The sequence below is a fragment of the Vicugna pacos genome, chromosome 3, assembly GCF_048564905.1.
Source record: "Vicugna pacos chromosome 3, VicPac4, whole genome shotgun sequence".
NCBI lineage: Eukaryota > Metazoa > Chordata > Mammalia > Artiodactyla > Camelidae > Vicugna > Vicugna pacos.
The window spans coordinates 97,414,806-97,437,385 of NC_132989.1; the positions used below are offsets into that span (position 1 = coordinate 97,414,806).

Here is a 22,580-nt window from a genome sequence, read left to right on the forward strand (position 1 = left end):
TTTTTTTTTTTAAGGCAGAGGAGAGTAAGGCTAGTGGGAGAGAATGAGAACCTTCTTCTCACATCGTGCTTTTCAGCATCAAATGGGAGCTCAGGACCCATACCTACAATGAGTGTGCATTTCCACGCCATCTCCTGGTGCTTCACATGCCCAGTAGTCTGAGAAGCACTGTAGCAGTCTCAGTGCAGGGGCGGGCCTGAAGGGAGACGCACGCATCCATGGATGTAGTCAAAGTGAGGAAGGGAAGTAAGGGGGTGCACTGGGCACACCAGGCCATCCAGGGGTTCAGTGTGACCTCAGCCCACCATTCCGGAACCTTCACCCTTTCACTTGCCTAAACCATCTTAACCTGCCTGCTCAGTACTCCTGACTTTCTGTATCTAGATTTTGGTTTAGGTGCCTATTTACACATTTTGGTACCTACGTTAGTTCTGGAAACCTACTTCACAAAATCTGTCCTTGCAGATGTCATTGCTGACGCTCTTCTCACATTGCTCCTGTCTGTATTGCCAAGATCGTGTAACTCAATAACCCAGATGCTCAATATAGTCTAAGCAAATGGGTTCTGTCAATTCTTTAAGTTATGAGCCAGAAGAGATCAGAGGGGTAGAATTCTCTTTCCTCCAGGAAAAGAAAAGGAAAAGGAAACAAGACAAACTATAGACATGAGCTTTCATGGGATAAGAGGGTGGACCCCTCATGCTTCCACTGCAAGTGAGGACTAAGCTGTCAGTTACAAAGAGGAGCCTTGATTCCCAGTCCTGTCTACCTACGTTTTTATTATACTTTTAAACCTCAAGTTTTGTAAGATTTATAAAACTTCTCTATTTATATATTTATAATAATTATAATATATACTAATATAAATATTAACATATCAGCCACTTGTTGCTTTAAGTGTGAAATACGTATTGAAAAAAACGTAGCTAAACCATAGTTGGTCTTTGGACTATGTTATTACAGAAGCCATTGAAAATAATTCTCTTAAGTTTTTTTTTTTTAAAAAACTGAAGACAAATCCAATCTAAGATACTGTGAATTTTAAAGAAATTAAAAGTCCAATAACCTGTTTTATGAATCTGAAATTTTGGTGTCATGAATTGAGAATAAAAGTTCTGGTTCGAATAGAAAATTAGTTTTCCTCAAGGTAAGTACAGATGTTAATTATAAACCTATCAAAGGTGAAGTCTTAAGACAGTCATAAGCAAGGCTTAATTACGAAATTCTGAAAAAAAATCCCTATGATTAAAGATCTTATCTCCTTTATTAAAGGCAGGATTGATCTATGCAAATTAGCTCCCCTTAGAAGTGACCCTAGCAAACAAGCTATTGGAGTTACTGGTGAACTGAAAAGATGTTGCCTTTTTAAAGTAACTAAAGAGGAATCTACATGCATCCACGTAAAATTTCTTACTTCTCCAAAACACCACTCACTGGTTAAAAAAAAAAGAAATTCATAAATTATCCCTTATAGCAGGAAATTTGTATAAAGGATTCTATGGCCCAGAACAGTCTGCTATAAATATGTATTTTTTTAAATTGAACTATATTGATATACAACATTATATAAGTTATAGGTGTACAATATGATTCACAATTTTTTAAGGTTATACTCCATTTTTATAAAACACTGGCTGTATTTCACTGTTGTACAATATATCCTTGTGGCTTATTTTACACGCTAGTCTGTACCTCTTAATCCCCTTCCCCTGTGTTGCCCCTCCTCTCTTCCCCCTCCCCACTGTAATCATTAATTTGTTCTCTGTATCTGTGAAACATATTTCTTTGAAGACTTATCCTTCTTTCTGCACCTGGTTCATATCCCGGTTTGAGAATAGCATACTCTACCCAACTTACCTCATCAGTGTTATAAAACATGAAAGATAAATATTGAATCGAATGGTTTGTTCCAGGTAGGTGTGTAGGAGGCAAGGGAAAAAGCAGTTGAAACTGATGTGAATAAAAGCTTTTATTTTTATGTAGCAATCCAATTCCAATCTTTCCTTCATATTAATGAGATTTTGAAAAAAATTTGTATTTTAGCTGCATTAAGTTTACAAAAACATTCTTCCACATTACATTAGACCATTCCTCATGTTTTATTCCCAGTGCTCAGAAATTTAACAAATAAAATGATTATTTTACTATATCACTTTTAATTACCTCCCGCAAATATACACTATCTAATATCTGTCTAGGTCAGAAAAGGCTGCTCCTGCAGTCACCTCTGCAGACTCTGCCAAACTACTCCCAGGTCAATATAAACTGAGTTTTATACCAGAGTACAAGGTTAAGTTATGAAAACATGCTCATCCTTTTCCATTGAGCCAATCTGGGCCAAGCTCTTTAAAACTCTTCTTCTGCCTGTTTGCTGTAGGACTGCTTGAGCTGCTGGAGCCGCTCGATGGTTTCAGAAACAGTACGTTCTCCGTGCACCTTGTTGTCTCTTGTGCGGATATTAACAGTGCCACTGGTCTTCTCTTTTTCACCAACAACTAAACCAAAGAACGCAAAGCTTTGCTAGGTAAAAGGATTCTTACTGAACATTCGAATGGAAATCTACCCTGTAGCTTCTGATTCATTAAAATGTACAGCTGACCAAATCTATTCATTAAAAAGCAAAACAAACCAAAAAAACCCCACCATTTTGCAAAGACTAAAAGTGCTGTTTACTGAGCCACTTAATCCAGCCAACTTAATCAAAACCCACCATATGAAAAAATAGGAGGTGAAATGGAGAAGACTTTTTAGACAAACCTTTCAAGATTACTCTTTTTCAAACCAAAATGCTCCTTTGTCATATTAATATAACAAACATATAGTTTGAGAATCAGGACTGGAAGGAACTACTGATGACACAATTCTCTTAAGCCTAAATCTCAAGATTTCAAGTTTTCCTCAGGGTGGGCAGATTTTCTCTGCTGAGCTTCCTTTCTTACCCAGGATGAAGTTATACTGGGCTAGCTGTGCGTTTCTGATCTTCTTGTTTAACGTGCAGCCCGGATCCAGATCAATGTCCACCATGAATTTAGCATCGTGGAACTGCTGTCGCACCTATTTAAACAGAGACACAGAATTCTTCACGTCCAAGGTAACTGTATTTTGATCTTGAATGCTTTTATTTAACATACAATTTCAATAATCATGCAAGCATTAAAAAAGAATGTTAACAGATGTACTGAAACATTATTAATTTGTGACTTGGAACTACAAAAAGATATACTTTATACTTGAGAGAGAAATTACGAATTAAATAAACTAGATTAAATTTTCCATCTACCCAACAACCAATTACCACTAACAAGACAAAAAGATCTGAATGAACTGTTTTTAATTCACTAATAGGTTGTTATGCCTTAGTGATCATTAACCAATGAAACTGCTGGGATTTTATAAGTATGCATATTTCAGAAGGGTTTTTAGTTTATTAGAATGCCAGGATTAAGACTACATTCTTAGCTGTAATGTATGTTAAAGAATAAAGCACCAGTGTTTTCTTTAATTAACACGAGCCCTGCGTACATGTGAGTTGAGCTATTCTGCAACTAGGGAAGTAGCCTGGTAACTGCAGCCCATTTAACACCTGTGGTCTCTGGTCATTAAATATCAATAGCAGGGCCCACCTGTCTCCACTCAATATAACCATAAAACCACTGCTACATAATTCCAAACACCATCCGACCTCCAGATGGAAAGAGAAAAGTCAGTATACCGTCTGCAGTTGAGAAATGAGATAACACAGACCTTTTTCCTACAGTGTGAACTTTTCATAATGCAAATATGGGAAAGTACCACTGACCATGAAGCATCAGTGAATCTCATCGTTTCTAATTAAAACTATGTGCAGTAATAGGAATATAGTATATCTTGAACGGTTTTTGCTTATCAGCAAATGTTAATGCTCATAGTTGAGACCTCAGTGCAACTTACTCTAATGATCAGGAAATACGCTGGTTTTGATGTTACAGTGTTATGTAATTATGAAACAATGCATTTTTTATAACTCAACTTTTAACAATTTGAAATTCCTCAGAGTGGAATTGTTGCTGTAACAGATTGTTCTACTCTTAAGGTGTGATATATGAATGGATATTTTATATATATCTGTTAGTAGGGTAGCTTTTTGGTAGGTAGGGCAAAACATTGCTGTGTCATGCCACTAACCTGAAAAAAAGGTTCAAATTAAAGAAATGTGCATTAGAAATGAGCAAAATTACTCTCTGAATCAAAGAGCAGCTTACGCTGCATTATGCACTTGAACTTACTTGTCATACTGAGGCATCTGCTAATACTAAACACCAAAATATACAAGTGTGTATACTTTCCAAATTACGCCTTCTAACAGCATAACCACACAGAAAAGCATTAAAGCAGTAATATGATCCACTCAGGTTCACTACAGATTGAAAATATTAACATTTCTCTTTATCACAAGCAGCTTGATTTACCAAGAAAAGATACCGCTTACTGAGATCTGAAAGGCTGAAATGACAGCTATTAAATGTATTAAATTTAAAGAAAAGTCATACTTACCTTTTGGGCATATTCATCACATGTTGGTCCCACTGGAACTACCATCACCTGGCGAGGAGACAGCCAGAAGGGCCTTTAAAAGAAATTAAAAATCTTTAGTGTGGACTTGGGCACTCTCCTAAACAACGGTGGCACCTTCCTCAGTCTACTCTTGAGCACTGTTTCCCTAAACACGAAAGGGCCACTTTAAAGAACTCAGCTTTCTGTCGATATCCAATAAGGACTAAAAGGAGATTCAGAAGCAGAAGACTAACCCTACATCAGGAAAATCTGTAAGACTTGTCTTGCTAAGCAGATGACAAAGCAAAGAGGGGGCAGGAACTGTGCCCCACAGGTCACACATCGGGTGACAGAACACCACACACACTGGCTGCCAGATGGGTTAAAGAAACATACTTAGTGATTTAAGTTATTCTACTCAACAAATTATTTTGCTCAAGCATTATTTTGTTACTTATTCTTCACGGGGAACAAAGACTTTGCCTTCAGTTTATTCAAGATCCATTTTACAGGATTCAGCAAATTGGAATTGATAATAACTGGTGATAGTATTTGGTAAAAATGAGTGTGTTTTCACTACTTATTACAAGGTGACCTTGTCTGCAATTCTCCCTTGCAGGTGTTTCAGGGTCAGGCCCTCCCCCTGCTGCAAGACATCAATCAGGCCAGTTTCTCTTGATCAATCTATTTTCAGTGGTTTTGTTACATCAGGGAAAAGGCTGGAGCAGGCACTAATTCCACCCAAACTGTGGGCATTTTTCCCTCTAGGTTTGGTAGAGCAGTTAGCTGAGGATGTCCCTACTTTTTAGACGGCACAGAGAATGCTTTCTGTACTTGATTTGATTTAGTAAAACATATCTGAAAAGAGATTAGCTTATTTCATTTACATGTATGATGAATTTCCTATTAAGTCTGAATTAACTGTAATTATAAATAAAACTGAAGTGACTGCAATGCAGACGATAAGACAGATTTACAACATTTTACAGAAGTTACACATCACACAAAACATGGCAGGCTCTACAGAATGGATGTCTTATAATCATGTGTTGTTTTCAACTCCATTTACAAAATGCGGCCCCAGGCAAGGCTGCTTAGGAAATAAAATGAAGTCGTGTGCTCATATCTCACCATCAGAAACATAAGCTTATAGAAATAAGACACAGAAATGTTGATCAGTCTGGAGTCTATACTTTCAGTTAAAAAAAAAAGCTTGGCTTCTAAAGGGTCCAAAATACTTGCTTATGATCAGCAACACCGAACACGCTGTCACTAAAAGCCTACTCTTGTTTATGCAGACAAAAACAAAGACGTTATATAAATTCCCCAGGTTACTTGAAAAGCAATCAGAGCAATAAACAAGCTTCTTACCAAATAATAATTCCTAATTAGAAAGCATTTATATAATATTCAAACAAATCAAGTGCTGAAATAAAAATAATTACTCGTAACAAATATTCTTGGAGCTTAAGAGTCTGGATTTAGATTGTGATTCCTTCCTTTTCAGTGACTTTTCTGTCACTAAACAGAAGTGACCAACTGGTGTAATTCTCCTTTTCCATCGTACAAATATAACTAAATTGGAAAGTAGACATTTCTTAGAGCCAATTTACATGGTCCAGACAAAAACAAGAAAAGAATGACAAAAATTACCATTTGCCTCCATAGTTTTCAGTGAGAATAGCAATCATTCTTTCCACGGACCCCAAGATGGCTCTGTGGATAATCACTGGCCTTTTCTTATCATCACCATCATGGCTAGAAAAGAAAAAAAAAAATTTGTTTTGCTTTATTTTATATCTATATTCTTTTATATGTCCTCGAAGAATATTCAGAGCAAACACTAGAAACTCACCTTACAAAAGTAAGATTAAATCTGATGGGCAACTGAAAATCCAACTGGATCGTTGCACACTGGTGGTACCGACCAATGGCATCTTTAATCTGTATGTCAATCTAAGAAGCACAGAGTGGATTGTATTAGGACTGTTTTGTTTTTTAAACTTAAAGTAATTTCTTCACCCCAAAATGAAATTCACATCACTCCCAAACAGACTCTGGTACTGACCTTTGGACCATAGAAAGCTCCATCTCCAGGATTTAATTCCCACTTCTCACCAAACTCATTCAAACTGTTCTCAAGTTGCTAAGGATAAAGCAAAGTGATTTTAATTTTTGTTCACCTGCAACTTCTTCCAGCCTAATATGAGACTAAATAAAAATACTGCAATTACTTTCATGGGTCACTATTCTTCGCTTTACAATGTTGTCCAGGTAGACATACTTACACACAAACCCCTTTAGAGGTTATAGCTTGATGACTGAAAAAACATTCGACCATTTCAAAAATACAAAATCACAGAGAAAAAAAACTAGCTTACACAATCCTGGAAACCATTTCCAATTTTCTTTTCCTTTTATCCATTTAAAGAGGCATGGCTTTCTTACATCATGGAACAAGCCAATTTCAGTCAAATAATACTGAAGCGTGCTGAAAAACACTTACTTTCTCAGCTTGATTCCATACTTCAACATCTCCAAGGAATTTTTCTGGGCGAGTAGACAGGTTCAGTTTAAAGGAAAATCCAAATACGTTATATACTGCACGCAGAAAATCCAAACAACCTTTTATTTCACTCTCAATCTTTAAATTAAAAAAAGAAAAGGGACACAGTGGTAGTTAATTTTCCTTGATTTTCTTGACACTTCTTTCAAAGTATTTTATCCCAGAGTCTCGTACCTGCTCCATGGCACAGAATATGTGAGCATCATCCTGCTGGAATCTCCGCACCCGTGTGAGTCCCGTGAGTGCTCCTGACAGCTCATTTCTATGAAGCACCCCGAAATCAGCTACTCGCAGAGGTAACTCCCGCCAGGACCTTGGCCGATGATCAAACATAAGGCTAAAGAGAAAAGTAAAGTCCATTGATACTTAATTTCACAAGAATAAAACTGCTTCTCTAATATTATAAGAAAAGCTGTCAAAAAGCTACTGGTTCTAGTTGTTTAGACAAGAAACACTTCTCAAAGTCTGGGCTCTGCACAACAATGGAAGTGCTTGCATGAATAAAGCAGCAAATAAAATAAACAGAACCATCCAGAAGAGAGAATAAAACATTTATTTCCCTATGTCTGGAGTCATCGCTTTGTGATAAATATTTCTATTAATTTGAGAACTGCCTTTAAGAGTCATATTGAAAAAAAAAAAAAGAAAACTTAACTACGTACAAATCATTTATAACACTGGAAACTAAAGTCTATACTTTCTTGTTGCTCTTAAAAGTGCTTCAGTTCCCTGTTGGTCTGAAGGTGCTTCAGAAACTCTGAAGAATCTGGGAAACCCAAGAATGAACTTGAACTCAGTTCCCTGACCCACAACCCAGTTACCTTGTGGCGATTTCACTGTCTCACCTACTCTGCCCTCGAGGCCCAGCTACTGGGAGCAGGACTAGGAGCTATGACTGAGCCACCTGCAGCCCCGGCTCTCCCTAGTCTTGCCCCCGGTTGCTCTTCACCCAACTTTCAAGAAGGATAGAGTGGACTGCCTCAAGGCAAGGAAGATTTTCCAAGGATGTCAATTCATCAGCAACAGGTTTTGATACATGCTTTAAAAAAAAAAAATCTAGAGAGTCTGCTATGCCTCACATTCGGCCTCCTTTGTTTTGTATTCTGCTTGTTCACTGTTACCCCGGTGCCATTAGATCCTACAGATCTAAGGATCTAGCTGGACACAGATGATGTTACAATACCGTAATAATGATGCATCTAAATACTCTTCTGATTAGATAATTTGTTTTTTAACAAAGTACTTTCAAGGGAGGGAAAACAATCTAGAACTGACTGCAAGAAAATCTCTGATAGAAACTCAAAATTGCTGAATACCAGTGTCCCGGGCAGTTCATGGGTTTCAGAGCAAACTGCTCCTTCTCCACCTCAAAGGAGAACATGTTCTCGCTGTAGTGCTGCCAGTGGCCCGAGGTCACCCACAGTCGGCTGTTGTAGATGTTTGGGGTGACCACCTCCTGGAATCCCCGTTTCCTATATTCACTCTGTTAGAAAACAAACACAATGCACGTGTAGGGAAGTAAATGCTCATACCTCTGGTCGAAGTAAAAATGTAAAGAGCAATTTTATACTGTCTAGTAAAGCCCAAGATGCACATATTACAACCTAGAAACTCTACTTGGAGGCATCTACCAAGCGCCTGCACGTGCACGGAAGGCAGCTGGGCAGCACCGTCAGTAATGCAGTGCCATGAGAGGTGACATCTGTGTCCCCCAGTAAAGAAACGGGCATACTGGGTAGTGGTATCACGGGCTAGTATGTAACAAGGGAAACAAAGTGGATCTGTACATATCTAGAATGAAAAGGCAGTGCAGACTGATACACAATGAGACTTCATGTACGTAAGTTTGAAGCACACAAACACATACATAACTTAGGGGGTATATTTATGGGGTAGATATAAAAATTACAAAAAGAATCCATGCTAACTTCAAAAAGGAGTTACTAGATATGTATTACTTACTAGATATGTATAACTTCACCTCAATAAAAAATCTGAAGCAACTCTAGCCCAGGGTAGGTGTGTGTTAAATGAGGTGCTGAGTACCCTATGGCGGTGGTGTTATTTTCTGACATATGCTTGAAACACTTCATGGTTCATAAAGTAAAAAAGCAATGTAAAGACGAACTTGCTTTTTCAAGGAAAATACAAAAGAATGGGTCAGAAAGCCACGGGGCTCCTGTGTAAAGGACTGCAGGCCCCACTTCAAGTTCACCAGCCTATCCCATGCACACACCTCCATATATACAGACAAAATCATGTACGAGGAGGGAAGAATTTTTTAAACATTTTATGAGACTTCATATGCCCATTTCACTTTATTCTTTGAAATGTTTCTTCTTAAACACAAGATTCTTTCCTCTTGGTAGACCTTACTTAATAAAATCAACTTATGTCTTAAATCTACAGAAGATATAATAATAAATAATAAACATGGTTTACCCTGATGTATTCAATAAGCATATTATAAATGTACGCTCCCTTTGGCAGGAAAAAGCAACTTCCGGGGCTGAGTTCATGGAAGAAATACAGTTCTTGGTCCTGAGTAAAACAAAAGTAAAAGAAAGTTTATATGTGTAGATATCAACATAAATTTCAGGGTTCTTGAGTTCAGAATATGGTCATGACGTCTCATATTTTAACTGATGCCATACTGCCAAATGTCAAATAAACATGCTGACATTTCTGGGGTGCAAATTAATGGTACAGAATTACAGTCCCTTTATAACTTAGCATGAGTACATTCTCTGCCTGTTAACGTTCCTAAGTTCAGTCAAGTTCACCCAAGAGTGGCACGGAGCAGGGGTCTTATTCTCCTCTACTCTGCACAGCAGGGGATCTCAGTTTGAATTCCTCAATGCTCCAAGTTCTGAGTGTTTTTTTTTTCTTTTTTTTTCTTTTAAAGTAGGAGTAGCAGGAAGGAGACTGGGAAAGATCGATAATGAAGTAGATGATGGAGAAGTGGGCTAACTTTGGGTCATGGTCAAAGAGGAACACCCTCCTACCTCCTTGCCCATTACCTACCATCCTAAACACCCAAGTCCTGAAGGAAGGACCCCACCAATTGCTGGTTGCCTCCTTCCTGCTGGAGTTTATGTCAGCCAGCCAAGAGAGCTTGACAGTGGATGCTGCCTCCTGCCCAAGCTGCAAAAGCTAATAGCCATAACCTGACGCCTGGCACAGAGTGAACACACTTCTAGAAAGGAGTATTTTTACCAAACCTAACTTCCAGCTTAGGAAACATTCAGGGCTAGAAGGAAAAGAAAATGACACCACAGAATCCATCACTGACTCATCTTGGGCAACAAGTAGATGAGTCTTTCTGGGACTTAAGTTTCCATATCTTTAAAATAAGTCAGTGACCAGGGGTGGGGGTGGGTGTAGCTCAATAGCAGAGCTCATGCTTAGTTTGCATGAAGTCCTGGATTCAATCCCCAGTACCTCCATTAAAAAAATAATAAAATAAGTCAGTGAGACCAGGGGATTTCTAAGGTTATCAAGCTACAGCATCTCTTCAAAAATCAATTCCTAGCACCTAATACAATCACATTTCAAATGAAAATAAAGAAAACTCAGTCTAGACACATCATTATTCTTTTTTTAACATACCCTTCCAATTTTCCTATGATCTCGGTTCTTAGCTTCCTCTTGGAACTTCTCCCACTCTTTCAACATTTTAGGATCTGGGAATGAAATGCCATAAATTCTCTGCAGAGTCTCCATATCTGCCTTGCCTTCCCAGTAGGTGGAGGAATTCTGAAAACAAGAAATAACCGTGAAATAATATTCAAATTTCTAAGTATATCCGTTATTTTAAGAGTTAGATGTTATTTCTCACAGTCACATTATGCGTCAAACTCATATTTAGTCCTTATGGCAAGAAAAATGGCACAAAAAGCACACAGTCAGTAAACACCTCCCAGTTCCTGAGGCATAGCCAGGGTAGTTGCACTCATTCTGCAGCACAAAACTGCTGCTTAATCCCCTCAAAACTGTTCACCCCCTCAATACCCACTCACAGCAGAACGCCACAAACATGACTGCAAGGGCATCTTCCACAAGATGATTGAACAAAAATGGAAAATCAACCAACCAAAAAAAACGCTTTTTTAAATGACTCAGCTATTCTTAGGATTTAGAGTGCACTTTAATAACCACCCATTAAATATTACACGCTAGTATAAAACTGGCAGGATTAGTTTGGTTAAAAGGAACTATTTGGGTAATTACTACCTTAGACACACAAAAGGCAAAAGCACATACTCCCACAGTGAATCTCAAAGCTTTTAGAGCCAAGATGGTCCACTGTGTGATTCTGTAAATTCTCCAAATCTCCATCCCTGTGTGCTCCCGTGATGAATGATGAGTCAGTCACTGCTTGAGAATTTCAGTTAAAAAAAGGCTAATGACATGTAGTACCCATAGTCAGCAGAGAACATGAGAAAAAAAATCCACCCTTACATATGCAAGAGAAAAACAGCCGAAAAGAGAAACCAATGGAAGTTTCAACATATATCGTTAGGACACAAGTATGTTTACACCATCATTAAAGTTACATTGCTTACTTTGTGTATTTTCAAAGCCTTGATTTTGCCAGTGTGTCTGACATGAGGACCCCGGCAGAGATCTATCAAGGGGCCACACCTAAAGATAAAATGAAAGGGATTTTAACTAAGACTTTAAATGACATATACGTCAGTGGTATTTAATCACACTTGATATTCTCCTCACCTGTAGACTGTGGTAGTTGGAGTATTCACTTTTTCATTCAATATCCTGCATTTGAACTTGTTGTACTGAAAATAAGAAAAATTGTTTTTTTAAATAACCATCCTTTAATTTTCACTTCTAAATACTATAGATAAAATATAAAGTACACCTTATTTAAACACTGTATGATTATAAATATGTCAGCATTTCATGTTTTGAAAATACTGTTAAATTTTTTTAAAGAACAGGATAGACATCAACTTAGTACATGAAGCCCCAATGTGACAACTTCAAGTGACATTAATGAGTGAAATAAAAATAGAGGCCACATGTTAACAGTTCAATTTACCTTAAACATTTCCAATAAGGTTTCCTTCTTAACTTCTAATCTTTCAAAAGCTTGTTTTTCTTTAATGATTTTCTTACACAGAGCCTCCAAAGAAGAGAAATCATTGCTGGACACACCCCTGAAGAAGAAAACATAATTAATCTCTTTCCATTCCATCCTACTCACACTGCAGCTTGCAGGAGTGTTTCTTGAGAATATTTCAAGGGTTTTAATATAAAAAAGCTGGACTCCTGAATCATATATTAAGAATTTTAACCTACAAATTTTTAATAAATTATTTTTCTATTTTCCATGACTTCTACCTTGGTCATTGTGCAGACCATTCCCTCTAGTGCACCTTCCCCCTCTAACTCTGTAACCAGGTTTAAAGAAAACGAGAAGTCCAAGCTTCATTTCACTTCCCAGTGCAGCTTAGGGCTCCACCTCCATCGATCTAGAAGGAAGCTCTTATTAAAGCCCCCACTGCTTCATGGGCTACTACGACACTGCAAGTTCTGATGGTGGGAATCCTTGGTGACTATAAACCTTTACTGAGAACTCTTTAAAAATAATGTCTGGACCCAGAGTAACTCAGATTTCATTCTTCTTTCTCCAGTCAAGTAACTTACCCTTCTTCAAGGTACATGTCGTAATAGAATCCATTTTCTATTGGTGGACCGTAACACAAACACCCACCATAGACTCTTTCCATGGCTTCACCCATTATGTGAGCACTCGAGTGCCAGTACACCTGAAAATTCAAAGAAAAATGGGATGGTTTGACAAAATGAAGATTTCAAACATGACAACGAGACATCAACAAACCTTAGCCACCTCTTGGCTTTAGTATTAGCTGGAAAAGACTGTAAATACCAATCTGAATAAAAACTTACCGCTTGAGCTTCCTCATCTTCAAACTTGAGAAGCTCCAAGGTACAATCTTCCTCCAGAGGACGGTCTAGGTCCCACACAACTTCATTCACTTTAGCAATGACAGTGTTGTCAGCCAGGCCTTGACTTTAAAAATACACACACATGTATAAAAACACAAGAATCTAAAAAAGAATCTTCTGCAGCACAACAGTTAATTTGAGAACAAGAACATGAAAATAAACATCAGATACAGGCATACCTCCTTTGACTGCACTCCACAGATACTGCGTTTGTTTTTTAACAAATTGAAGGTTTGTGGCAACCTTGCATCAAGCATGTCTGCCAGCACCATTTTTCCAACAGCATTTGCTCACTTCATGTCTCTGTGTCACATTTTGTTAATTCTCCTGATATTTCAAATTTTTTCATTATTATTATATGTATTTGTTATGGTGATCTGTGATCGGCGATCTTTGATGCTACTACTATGACTTGCTGAAGGCTCAGATGATGGTCAGCATTTTTAGCAATAAAGTATTTATAAATTAAGGTATGTACATTTTTTAGACATAATGCTACTGTACACTTACAGACTACAGTATAGAATAAACAACTTTTATATGCACTGTGAAACCAAAAAATTCACGTGACTTGCTCCATTGCAATACTAGCTTGATTGTGGTGGTCTGGAAATGAACCCATAATATCTGAGGTCTGCCTGTATATTATATTCGCATGTATATTTATCTTTCTGAAATAAAATCTAAACAGCAACATTTTAAAGATGTACCTAAAAATATAACTAGAAGATTCTGAAAATTCAGAACACTATTATTTGACATTTAATGTTTCTTGTTTCAGCAAACGTGGCAACTGTGATAAACAGACAATAACAATTTCCATTGGTTTGATTAATCTTTAAATTTCTCCAAATTAAGTTTTCCACAAAGCCAAGCTATTTATATTCCAAAGGAAAAAAGGGGTAGGGGTGGGGTTCTAACAACCTCTCTGCTTTTCTCTTGCTGGAAATCCGTAACAGATCTTTCCTTTGATAGGCAATGCTAATCTCAGGATCCTGCAAATGGCTAAGATGATATTATTTATAACAAATATATAAGTGACATAAGATACCATTTAATAAAACATCTTATAAACATGCGTAAAAATGTTATCTGAATACGCAGTACAAAACACAAGTCTCCTCAAGTGACGAAATTTCAGATCAAACGGGAGCTCCAGGGAGGGGAAAGCACAGGTCAGAGCAGTCTGGACGGACTCTGAAAACAAAGAAAGTGATGAGGGGCTGAAGGATCAGAAGACTTGGACAGGAACAAGAGACGAGACGGCACTCCAAACGCGGGAATGGGCATGGATGTGAGCGGAAAGGTGCGGGAAGCTGTGTGGCAAGAGCAGAGCTGAGTATGATCAGTCAGATTACAGATCGGAACGTGCGGCTAGAGAAACTAGCCTGTGACAGTCCAGGCAACTCACTACAGCAGGCAGCCCCCTACGGTATGAAGGGACAGTGTACAGCCCTCACACTTTCAGTCTTAAACAAATCTACCACCAGAAGGCTTCAGCCAGCTAGGCATGCTGGGGGCGGGGGGGTGGTTCTCTCCTTGCTCTGCTTAAGGGTTTATAACCAAGTTTATGCAACCTTCCCCACTGAAGAATCAGAACAGAACAGAAGGAAATAATCGATTCCTATCCCATTTTCAGTGCTACCACTGAATTTCCCATGGATTATAACCAATTCACATGGTGACTTCTTTATTTCAGCTCAATATATAATGATTATAATAATGAAAGACTCTAATTAGCGCTCCACCCTCCAAAACCTTGGTCTTACTTTATATAACTAATGAATAAATACATGCGCACATATTTTAAGATAAAATGTTTAAATAGAGATGGGCAAACTTTTTCTGTAAAGGGCCATATAAATATTGTAGACTGCAGGCCATACATGGTCTGTCTTGCATATTCTTCTAAGCTGTCTTATTTTTTTCAAACTATTTAAATACATAAGAATGATTCCTAGTTCTTGAACTGTGCAAAAACAGGCTATGAACACAGTTTGTCAACACCTGGTAGAAGATAGATGTATCAATTTATGCTTTTCCAAACTTCATCATTTGATAAACTTACTAACTATTCATCCCAATCATATCAGACTAGCAAAGTATTTATTCTATGACAAAGTACGCATCTAATTTTCAGTTACTTAAAATAACTTCTTCCTAATCCAATGAAAGTCTTAACATTTATAAAAAAATTAGATTTATAAAAATGGTACTTTTTTCATGGGCCATATACTAGCTTATTTTTCCCATTTGAGATGATTTACCTTCATTTTTAACTTTAAAACTGAGATGTTTAAGTCTTAATAGGTGAAGCATTCTCTACTTGGTTATGTGATACTTTATGATTAAAGTAGAACTAATGATACAAAATCCTTTGCAAAATAAGACCAAAGTTGACTCTTTCAAATATTAACTCTGAATCTTGACTACATCATTTCGATTTTTAAAAAATCCCAAATAAGGTATATTAAACATTAAGAACATTGAACAGGAACATAACAACATTATGAGGATAAAGCATGGCAAGATAAAAAAAAATTTAGTTACAAACAACAGAAGGTTAAGACAGGTGTAGCTTATACCTAATTCCACAAGCAATTTGATACGGTGTAGTTTTCCAGGATTCTGCATCGACCTGTTTACCATCAGGCAGGGTGACTTTAATTGGCTTGCTATCTTTTTCTGCCTTTTCTGCCAGAATGGAGTCGTGTTCCGCTTTTAGTTTATTATACATCTCAAGACGTGTATTAATATATTCAGGCCAAGGACTCAACTGTAAGACAATAAATGAAGAAATAAGTAAGCAGTAAACACTTGCTTTTCTTTTTTCAGAAAAGTGAAAGAAATAATAAACACAGACAATAAAAAAATCCATAATTATAATTCAATGTGGTACATGGATTGCCAAAAAAATCACTTATCTTGTCCTAAATGAAGGCAGAAGAAGTAATTAAATGCTTTCTTCTTCCAATTTTCACTTTAAGGAATTAAAGAAAATAAAAAAAATATAAATAACATAATAAACTTCTGGGCTGCCAGCATCCTGAATGAACAACTACAACAACATTCTGCTATTATTTGCATAAAGTGATTTTTTTTTCTTTTAAGGTGTTTTCTTTTCTAATGAATTATAAGTAGAGTTATAAACAATACTGAAAACAACAACAACTAGCTGGCTTTTCCATTTTGTTTCAGTCTTGTTCAAGGGATGGTCTGTGCAGCTGGTCAGCCTACATGTCCACTTACAACTCTTAACTAATGAACTATATATTTATTTGATTTAAGGGCTTGCATTCAAGGAAAGCAATTACTGAATTCAAAGAAATCACGATCACCACCTTTCTTGGGAACATTTAATTAGCAAAATAAGAAAACAACACTACTGTCCATAGTGGATAAAATGAACCAAAATATTTTATATAAGATATCCACTTGGGTTCCTGAAAGTTTGGCAAAGTAGAAAAGAATAAACAACAGTCAAAGATCTGACTGCCTCTACTAGTAGAGACTCCAGTCTTCAAAATATTTCAAAAAGCAGGCAGTGAATCTGTGGTCACAAAATAGTCAAACCACTAATATCTATATCATTTACGGTCTTCAGTTGAAAATAACATGAATATTAACAGCTGCATACAAAAGCAAAGATATGGCTTAATTTTACCATGAGTTTCTATCCTCACATGGATTTAAATTAATCAGTCAGCTATAATAACTTATTCAAACATATGCTTTAAGTTATTCAATTTCGATAATGCTGTCCAAAGTGGTACAAATAATATGTATCAACATAACCCAACTAATCTGAAAGGAGCACAAGCTAGTATCTAATCCTAGAAAAAATGGCTTCTGATAACAGAAAATAAAATCAACCATTCCATATGGACTCATTGCCTGGCCAGCTTGGGTACTATGGTTTCCGGTAATCATGGTTATCTATTCTGTCAACCACAGACACCAATACCCTTGGTATCACAGTTAAAAAAACAATAGTCACAAAATTTAAAAATGTATATAGATTTTAGCCTGGTCGAATATTACTTCTTAGAATCATAAGCTTATACCTAATGCGAAGTAGTGCTTTTAGTTTTTTTTCCCCTTATACAAAATTTCCTTCTCATTTCAATCTGGGAGTTCAATCTTATTTTTTTCTTGACCTTCAATTTTTCAAATGGAAGACGAGCCTTAATTTCTTTGTAATTCCCTCCTACAGCAGTCTTTTCCCTTCTTTAGTCATTCAGGTGCTCTTTGGGAGCTTTTCATTACACTGTCACAGGGGTCCACAATCCTAGACGGTGAAGCATCAAAAAAATTAACTGTTAAGTTCAGAGCCCGTCATTCTACAACCATGCTCTGAATCCCTCAGGCCAAAGCAGCTTACCTGGTCCTACCTACTCAGAAGTATCAGCACAGGCCACATCACCCACATGACCCTCTGTAACTTACTGCAGTTTGTCTCCACATCCATTTGACACTTCCCAATCAGAAGAACTTAGTGTCAAACTTAATTTATTCAACATTCACTGAGCAGATACTCTGTGCTCAGCCCTGGGGACGCAGAGAAGAGTAAGACCTGCTTGCTGGCCTCAGAAGGGGAACAAGACAAGGACATAAATACTGCGAGCAAGGAGGGGGAGGAAGGGTCTTGGACATCTCACTGCACTCTTTTTCCCCAGACAGATCATTTAAAACAATATAATAAATCACATGCCACACGCACAATTCTTTATTCAGAAAAGTCCTCTAATTACACCCTTTATTTCCTACTTCCAGGCTAATTCTCAAGCTGTAACAGAACAGCACGCACTACTTATACTGAAAGTAAAAAGAGAAATAGGGAACATATGCATTTTTCTATTTACTTGCAAATTTTTAAATTCACAATCCTACAATTCTCCTCACAATGACAGTAGGATATACTGGACAAAAACACAAGGGAGATGGCTATGTAGGGCTCTAAGCAACTTTTAATCAACTACAAACTTACCCTTAAGTAAATGGAAGCACTATAAACGTAGCAATGCAACATTTGTAACAACAGCTCTTTAAAGCCAGTTTATTGTGCCACAGTAGACTTCTGAAAAGCCTATTCTTTTGTTCTGTATTCTGGTAGTTTTCCAAAGAGTCGCTAATAAAATGGTTGTAATGACAAAAGCAAAAGGGGAAGCATAGTTCACTGTAGTTTGACTTAAAAACAAGAGTAGGAAGACAAGCTGAAGCACCTCCAGAGCAGAAAGCCCAGGGTCCAGACCAACCCTGGGCTAACTTTCAATTTCGGGCTGACTTTCGAAATGCCACCTCCTTTTAGCATGAGCCCGGGGAACTGAAAGCATTTATCTATACTTGAGAGGCGTCAGTATTTGTCATGGATTAAAATTAAACCTCAGTGGCAGGTCCAGGTGGAAACAGTGTGAAAGGGGTGAAGGGACTGAGCTTTCTTTGGTTTCTGTCATACTCAGTATTAACTGAAACATCAAGTATCAGCATCTCCTTGAATAAAATGGTCAGCGAGCATCCAATTTGGCAACTGAGTAATTTCCACAGTCCACTTTCACCAACTTTTCCCCCTCTCAGACCTTTCTAATTCTTCTCCCCGATTTTTCTATCTAGTGCCATCTTACACCCTGATGTAAACCATTAGAATCTCACACAGGATGAGTCTGAGACAGCTCCCTGCCACCTGTCAGTCTTTGACGACAGAGCCCTGAAACACTTACCTCTGCTCGTCCTCCATCCCCAGATGCTTCTTTGTTCTTGCCTCCTTCCTTTTGATTCTCCTCACCGGCACCCACCTAAAATGGCAAAACAGACGTGACGGTTTTATATCTTAACCTAATCTGACACCCCTCCATGCTGCCCCCAGAAAAGTACTGAGGGTGTTATTTTAGCACCTTTTTTTTTTTTTTACAGTGGAAATCTGATTTTGAAAGATAGAAAATTTCACTACTGCACAAGGCAAGTTGACTTCAATAAAGACAAGTCCTAAAAAAGCAGGAGTTACTTGATAATATTCAAGTCCTCAAATTTCATTCATTTTGCCTATTCTCATATCTCTCACCTCAGGTTTAAATGGACATACACCAAAAATACAGCCACAAGAAGCAAGCGATTTATTCAGCAATAGTATTTGGGGGGGGGGGGAAACTAACACAATACATCTATCCATTCCACAATTACTATGTGCTCATGGTATTTTGTTAAACCCTGTGGAAGAAGCAAACCTGAGACCCAATCCCTACCATGTGCAAACAACCTCTCCAGGGAAACTAAGGCATACATGTATGAGAAACTCCTGGAGGAGAAAAGAATACAGCTGTGGCAACTCCACTCAGGTGGCAAACAAGCTAGGACAACAGTAACTGCTAGGGCTTTAAAGGATAGAGATTTCAATAGGCTGGATTTTGAGAAAGGAAATTTTTTCTACGTGTACACAGAAACTTCCTGTCTATGGTCAGAAATGTCAGAGAAAGACGAAGAGTGGGAGAAGGAGTGAGAAGGTGAGCTATGGAAAATGACTAAACCTTCTAGGAAATAATGTCAGTTAAGATAGACTAGGGTTCAGACAGAAAGCAGCACTAAAAGCTACCATAAGGAATGAGGACTTCAATTTGAAATACATGAAGTCATAGAACGTTTCAAGCAGTAAGTCCTGTGCAATAAGGCAACTGATGGCAGAGTTGGTCTTACTGGTGATTCTCAACCAGAAACAATTTTGCTCCCCTGCGGACATTTGGCAATGTCTGGGAACCTTTCTGGCTAATCACAACTGGGGGGCGTGATTGACATATAGTGGGTAGAGGCCAGGGGTGTTGCTAACCATCCAACAATGCACAGGACAGCTTCCCACAACAAAGAGTTACCCAGTCATCATGTCAAGAGTGTTGAGGTCGAGAAACTCTGAACCACATTATGGGAAACCTAGAAAAGTATCTTCTCAAAAAAGAATTACTTACTTCCCGGTGACTGCTCAGACAGAAACATTCTAAAGCAAATTTTACTACAAAAAGTTTTATAATTTACAAAGTTCCTCCACAATCACATCTGATTCTCACAGAAACACTGTGAGATGGCCATTATTCCCATTTTATAGATAAATTAAAAAAGTTAGATTATTCTTCCAGGTTCACAAAGTCTGTAAGTGGCAGAAAAAAAAGATACCCACCCAGATATTGACTGTGGTCAACTCTAAGAGATGTGATCATCAACAGTGAAGGAGTTTTGAGGGTAGAACTGGGGATGTGAAGGGGTGACTTTAATTCTGTATGATTTTGATCTTTGAATTTTTAAAAAAGTTTTATTAAGATACATTTCTGGGGGTGGGGGTATGGCTCAGTGGTAGAGTGTGTGCTTAGCATGTGTGAGGTCTTGGGTTCAATATTCAGTACCTCCACTGAAAAAAAAAGGACATATTCCTATAGCATACAATTCACTCACATAAAGAAGACGATTCAATGGTTTTCAGTATATTTATTCACTGTTGCCTAACTAGCAACAGAATCAATTTCATCACCCAAAAACGAAACCTTTACCATTAGTATTCACTTTCTGTTTACCCCTTCCCCCAGCACTTGGAAACCACTAATCTTTCTGTCTACAGCTTTACCTATTCTGGACATTTCATATAAATGGCATCATACAACATGTGGTCTTTTGTGACTGGTTTCTTTCAATTAGTATAATGATTTCAAGATCAACCACATTACATGTATCAGTATTTCACTCCTTTTTATTGCCAAAAAACATTCCATTATTCATTTATCCATTTATTTACTTGTGGACATTTTGGTTGTTCTTTTCAATGATATAAAACTTACATCTTGTATAATTTAAAAATTTAATTAAAATTTAAAAATATGACTCCTAATTTCATGCTGAGCTAACACTTCCCCCACTCTGGGATTTAGGACTTAATAAACTTTAAAGGTTCATTTATAGTCAATAAATGAACAGTGAACATACATTAAATCCATTCTAATCAGGTAAAGTACTGACAGGGTTATAAGATTACCTGGATGCCTTCACTATACTACAGGATTAATGTAACTAGTTAAGTATAATCAGGTAAAAAGAGAAGTAAAAATTAACTACAGGTCTGTCTGTGTAGATTTAAAATGGAAAGAGAACGAAATGATTCTATTTTTCTGATTAAATGTTTTTGGTTTTAGCCACATGGATATTTACTATATAAATAGGAATAACGGAAAAGGAGAGAATTAACACCAAAGTTTTTTTGTGTTCTAAATCCCTCTCCATTTTACAGATGAGAATAGAGGCTCAAAGACAATAATTTCCCCTCTGTACACAGCTAGTAAACAGAAGAGCCAGGACATTAAAATGGGTCTCTCTGGAACCCTGAGGCCTATTTCCCCTTTACTTCAACAACTGGGAAGATGATGGGCAACCGTTCTTTACTTTCTAATGTAAGCATAGCAAAATTGCACGAGTTATGTAAAAGCTATCTAAAATTTCAACCCCAAAGCTGGTACACAGAAGAGGATTGTGAAGATGTTCCTAAGCAATGGATGACACTAAAAGGAACAGGTGAAATGCTGAACATTTGTGAATGCCGTAAGGCGGGCCGCCAGCACTAGGCAGGGAATTGTGTAACTTCCCTAGAGTTTTGTCCGCTGGGGTCATCCGGCCTCCACCACATAAACTCCCCAAATTTGGGTAAGCTGTACCAGATCATGGTGATTCGGTTTTCCCTTCCTTAAAGTGGGGCTATTTACCCCTACGTGGTTTTAAAATAAAATGCGTCTCTGCAACATTCTTCCCTACTAAGGTGAGTCTGGAGCCCTAGATTCTAAGTCTTGGCTTCTAATTACAGGTGTGGGTCTAAACCAAGACACTCAAGGTCTCAGGTTCCTCATCTGCAAAAAGACGGCGGCCCCAGAGATGATCCGGAAGGCCCTGCCGTAATTTATGAATTTGAGACTCTTCTCCAAAGGGGGCCCTGACCTGTCCAGGAGCTCCAATCTTCCTCCTCAGGACCCTCCGCGCCCGACCCGGTTGGGGCCCTCCCTCGTTTGGGCAAGGTAGGTACCAGGAGAGCCCCAGCCCAGCCTCCAGGTTCCACTCAGCGTACTCACCGGCTTCTCCTCGTCTCCCATCTTCCCTGAAGGGCTACTGGCCTTCTCCTCCGACACTGACAAACCACCAAAAGAAAACTGAATCCCAAAACGACGGTCTGGAGGAAAGCAGGGCAGACGCCAGGTAGAGGAGAGCAGCGACTGCCGGGAAACTGTCCGACTGCAGGGAACGGGGCGCTTTCGCCAAGTGGTCCAGAAGAGACCGGCTGATGCAATAAGAAAGCGCCCAAACCCCGCCTCCTAACCTGCCGGAAGAACGGGCAGCCAATCGACAACGGGGAATGGCGGGCCCTCCTTTCTCTAAACCGAAAGCTTGTTAGGACGACGGCAGTTACAGGAAATCAGGGTGCTGCGGAGCAGGAGAGGAACCAGCCCGCAGGCCTCTCCCAGAACCGAGCAGT

The 22,580-nt window shown here is 38.2% G+C and overlaps 1 protein-coding gene across 1 annotated transcript; it reads right to left on the minus strand.

Moving 5' to 3' along the window:
- Positions 1 to 1,951: 1,951 nt before the first annotated feature.
- TARS1 (threonyl-tRNA synthetase 1) lies at positions 1,952 to 22,399 on the minus strand. The gene is made up of 19 exons (XM_015235449.3): positions 22,180 to 22,399; positions 18,808 to 18,882; positions 15,676 to 15,866; positions 13,031 to 13,154; positions 12,767 to 12,888; positions 12,159 to 12,276; positions 11,831 to 11,895; positions 11,665 to 11,743; positions 10,709 to 10,855; positions 9,542 to 9,640; positions 8,416 to 8,582; positions 7,274 to 7,436; positions 7,040 to 7,177; positions 6,602 to 6,679; positions 6,389 to 6,489; positions 6,187 to 6,291; positions 4,534 to 4,606; positions 2,940 to 3,054; positions 1,952 to 2,495 (listed from the first exon to the last, which is right to left on the minus strand). The coding sequence occupies exons 1-19, from the start codon at positions 22,198 to 22,200 to the stop codon at positions 2,347 to 2,349; spliced, it is 2,130 nt and encodes a 709-aa protein (XP_015090935.1). The 5' UTR covers positions 22,201 to 22,399; the 3' UTR covers positions 1,952 to 2,346.
- Positions 22,400 to 22,580: the final 181 nt, after the last annotated feature.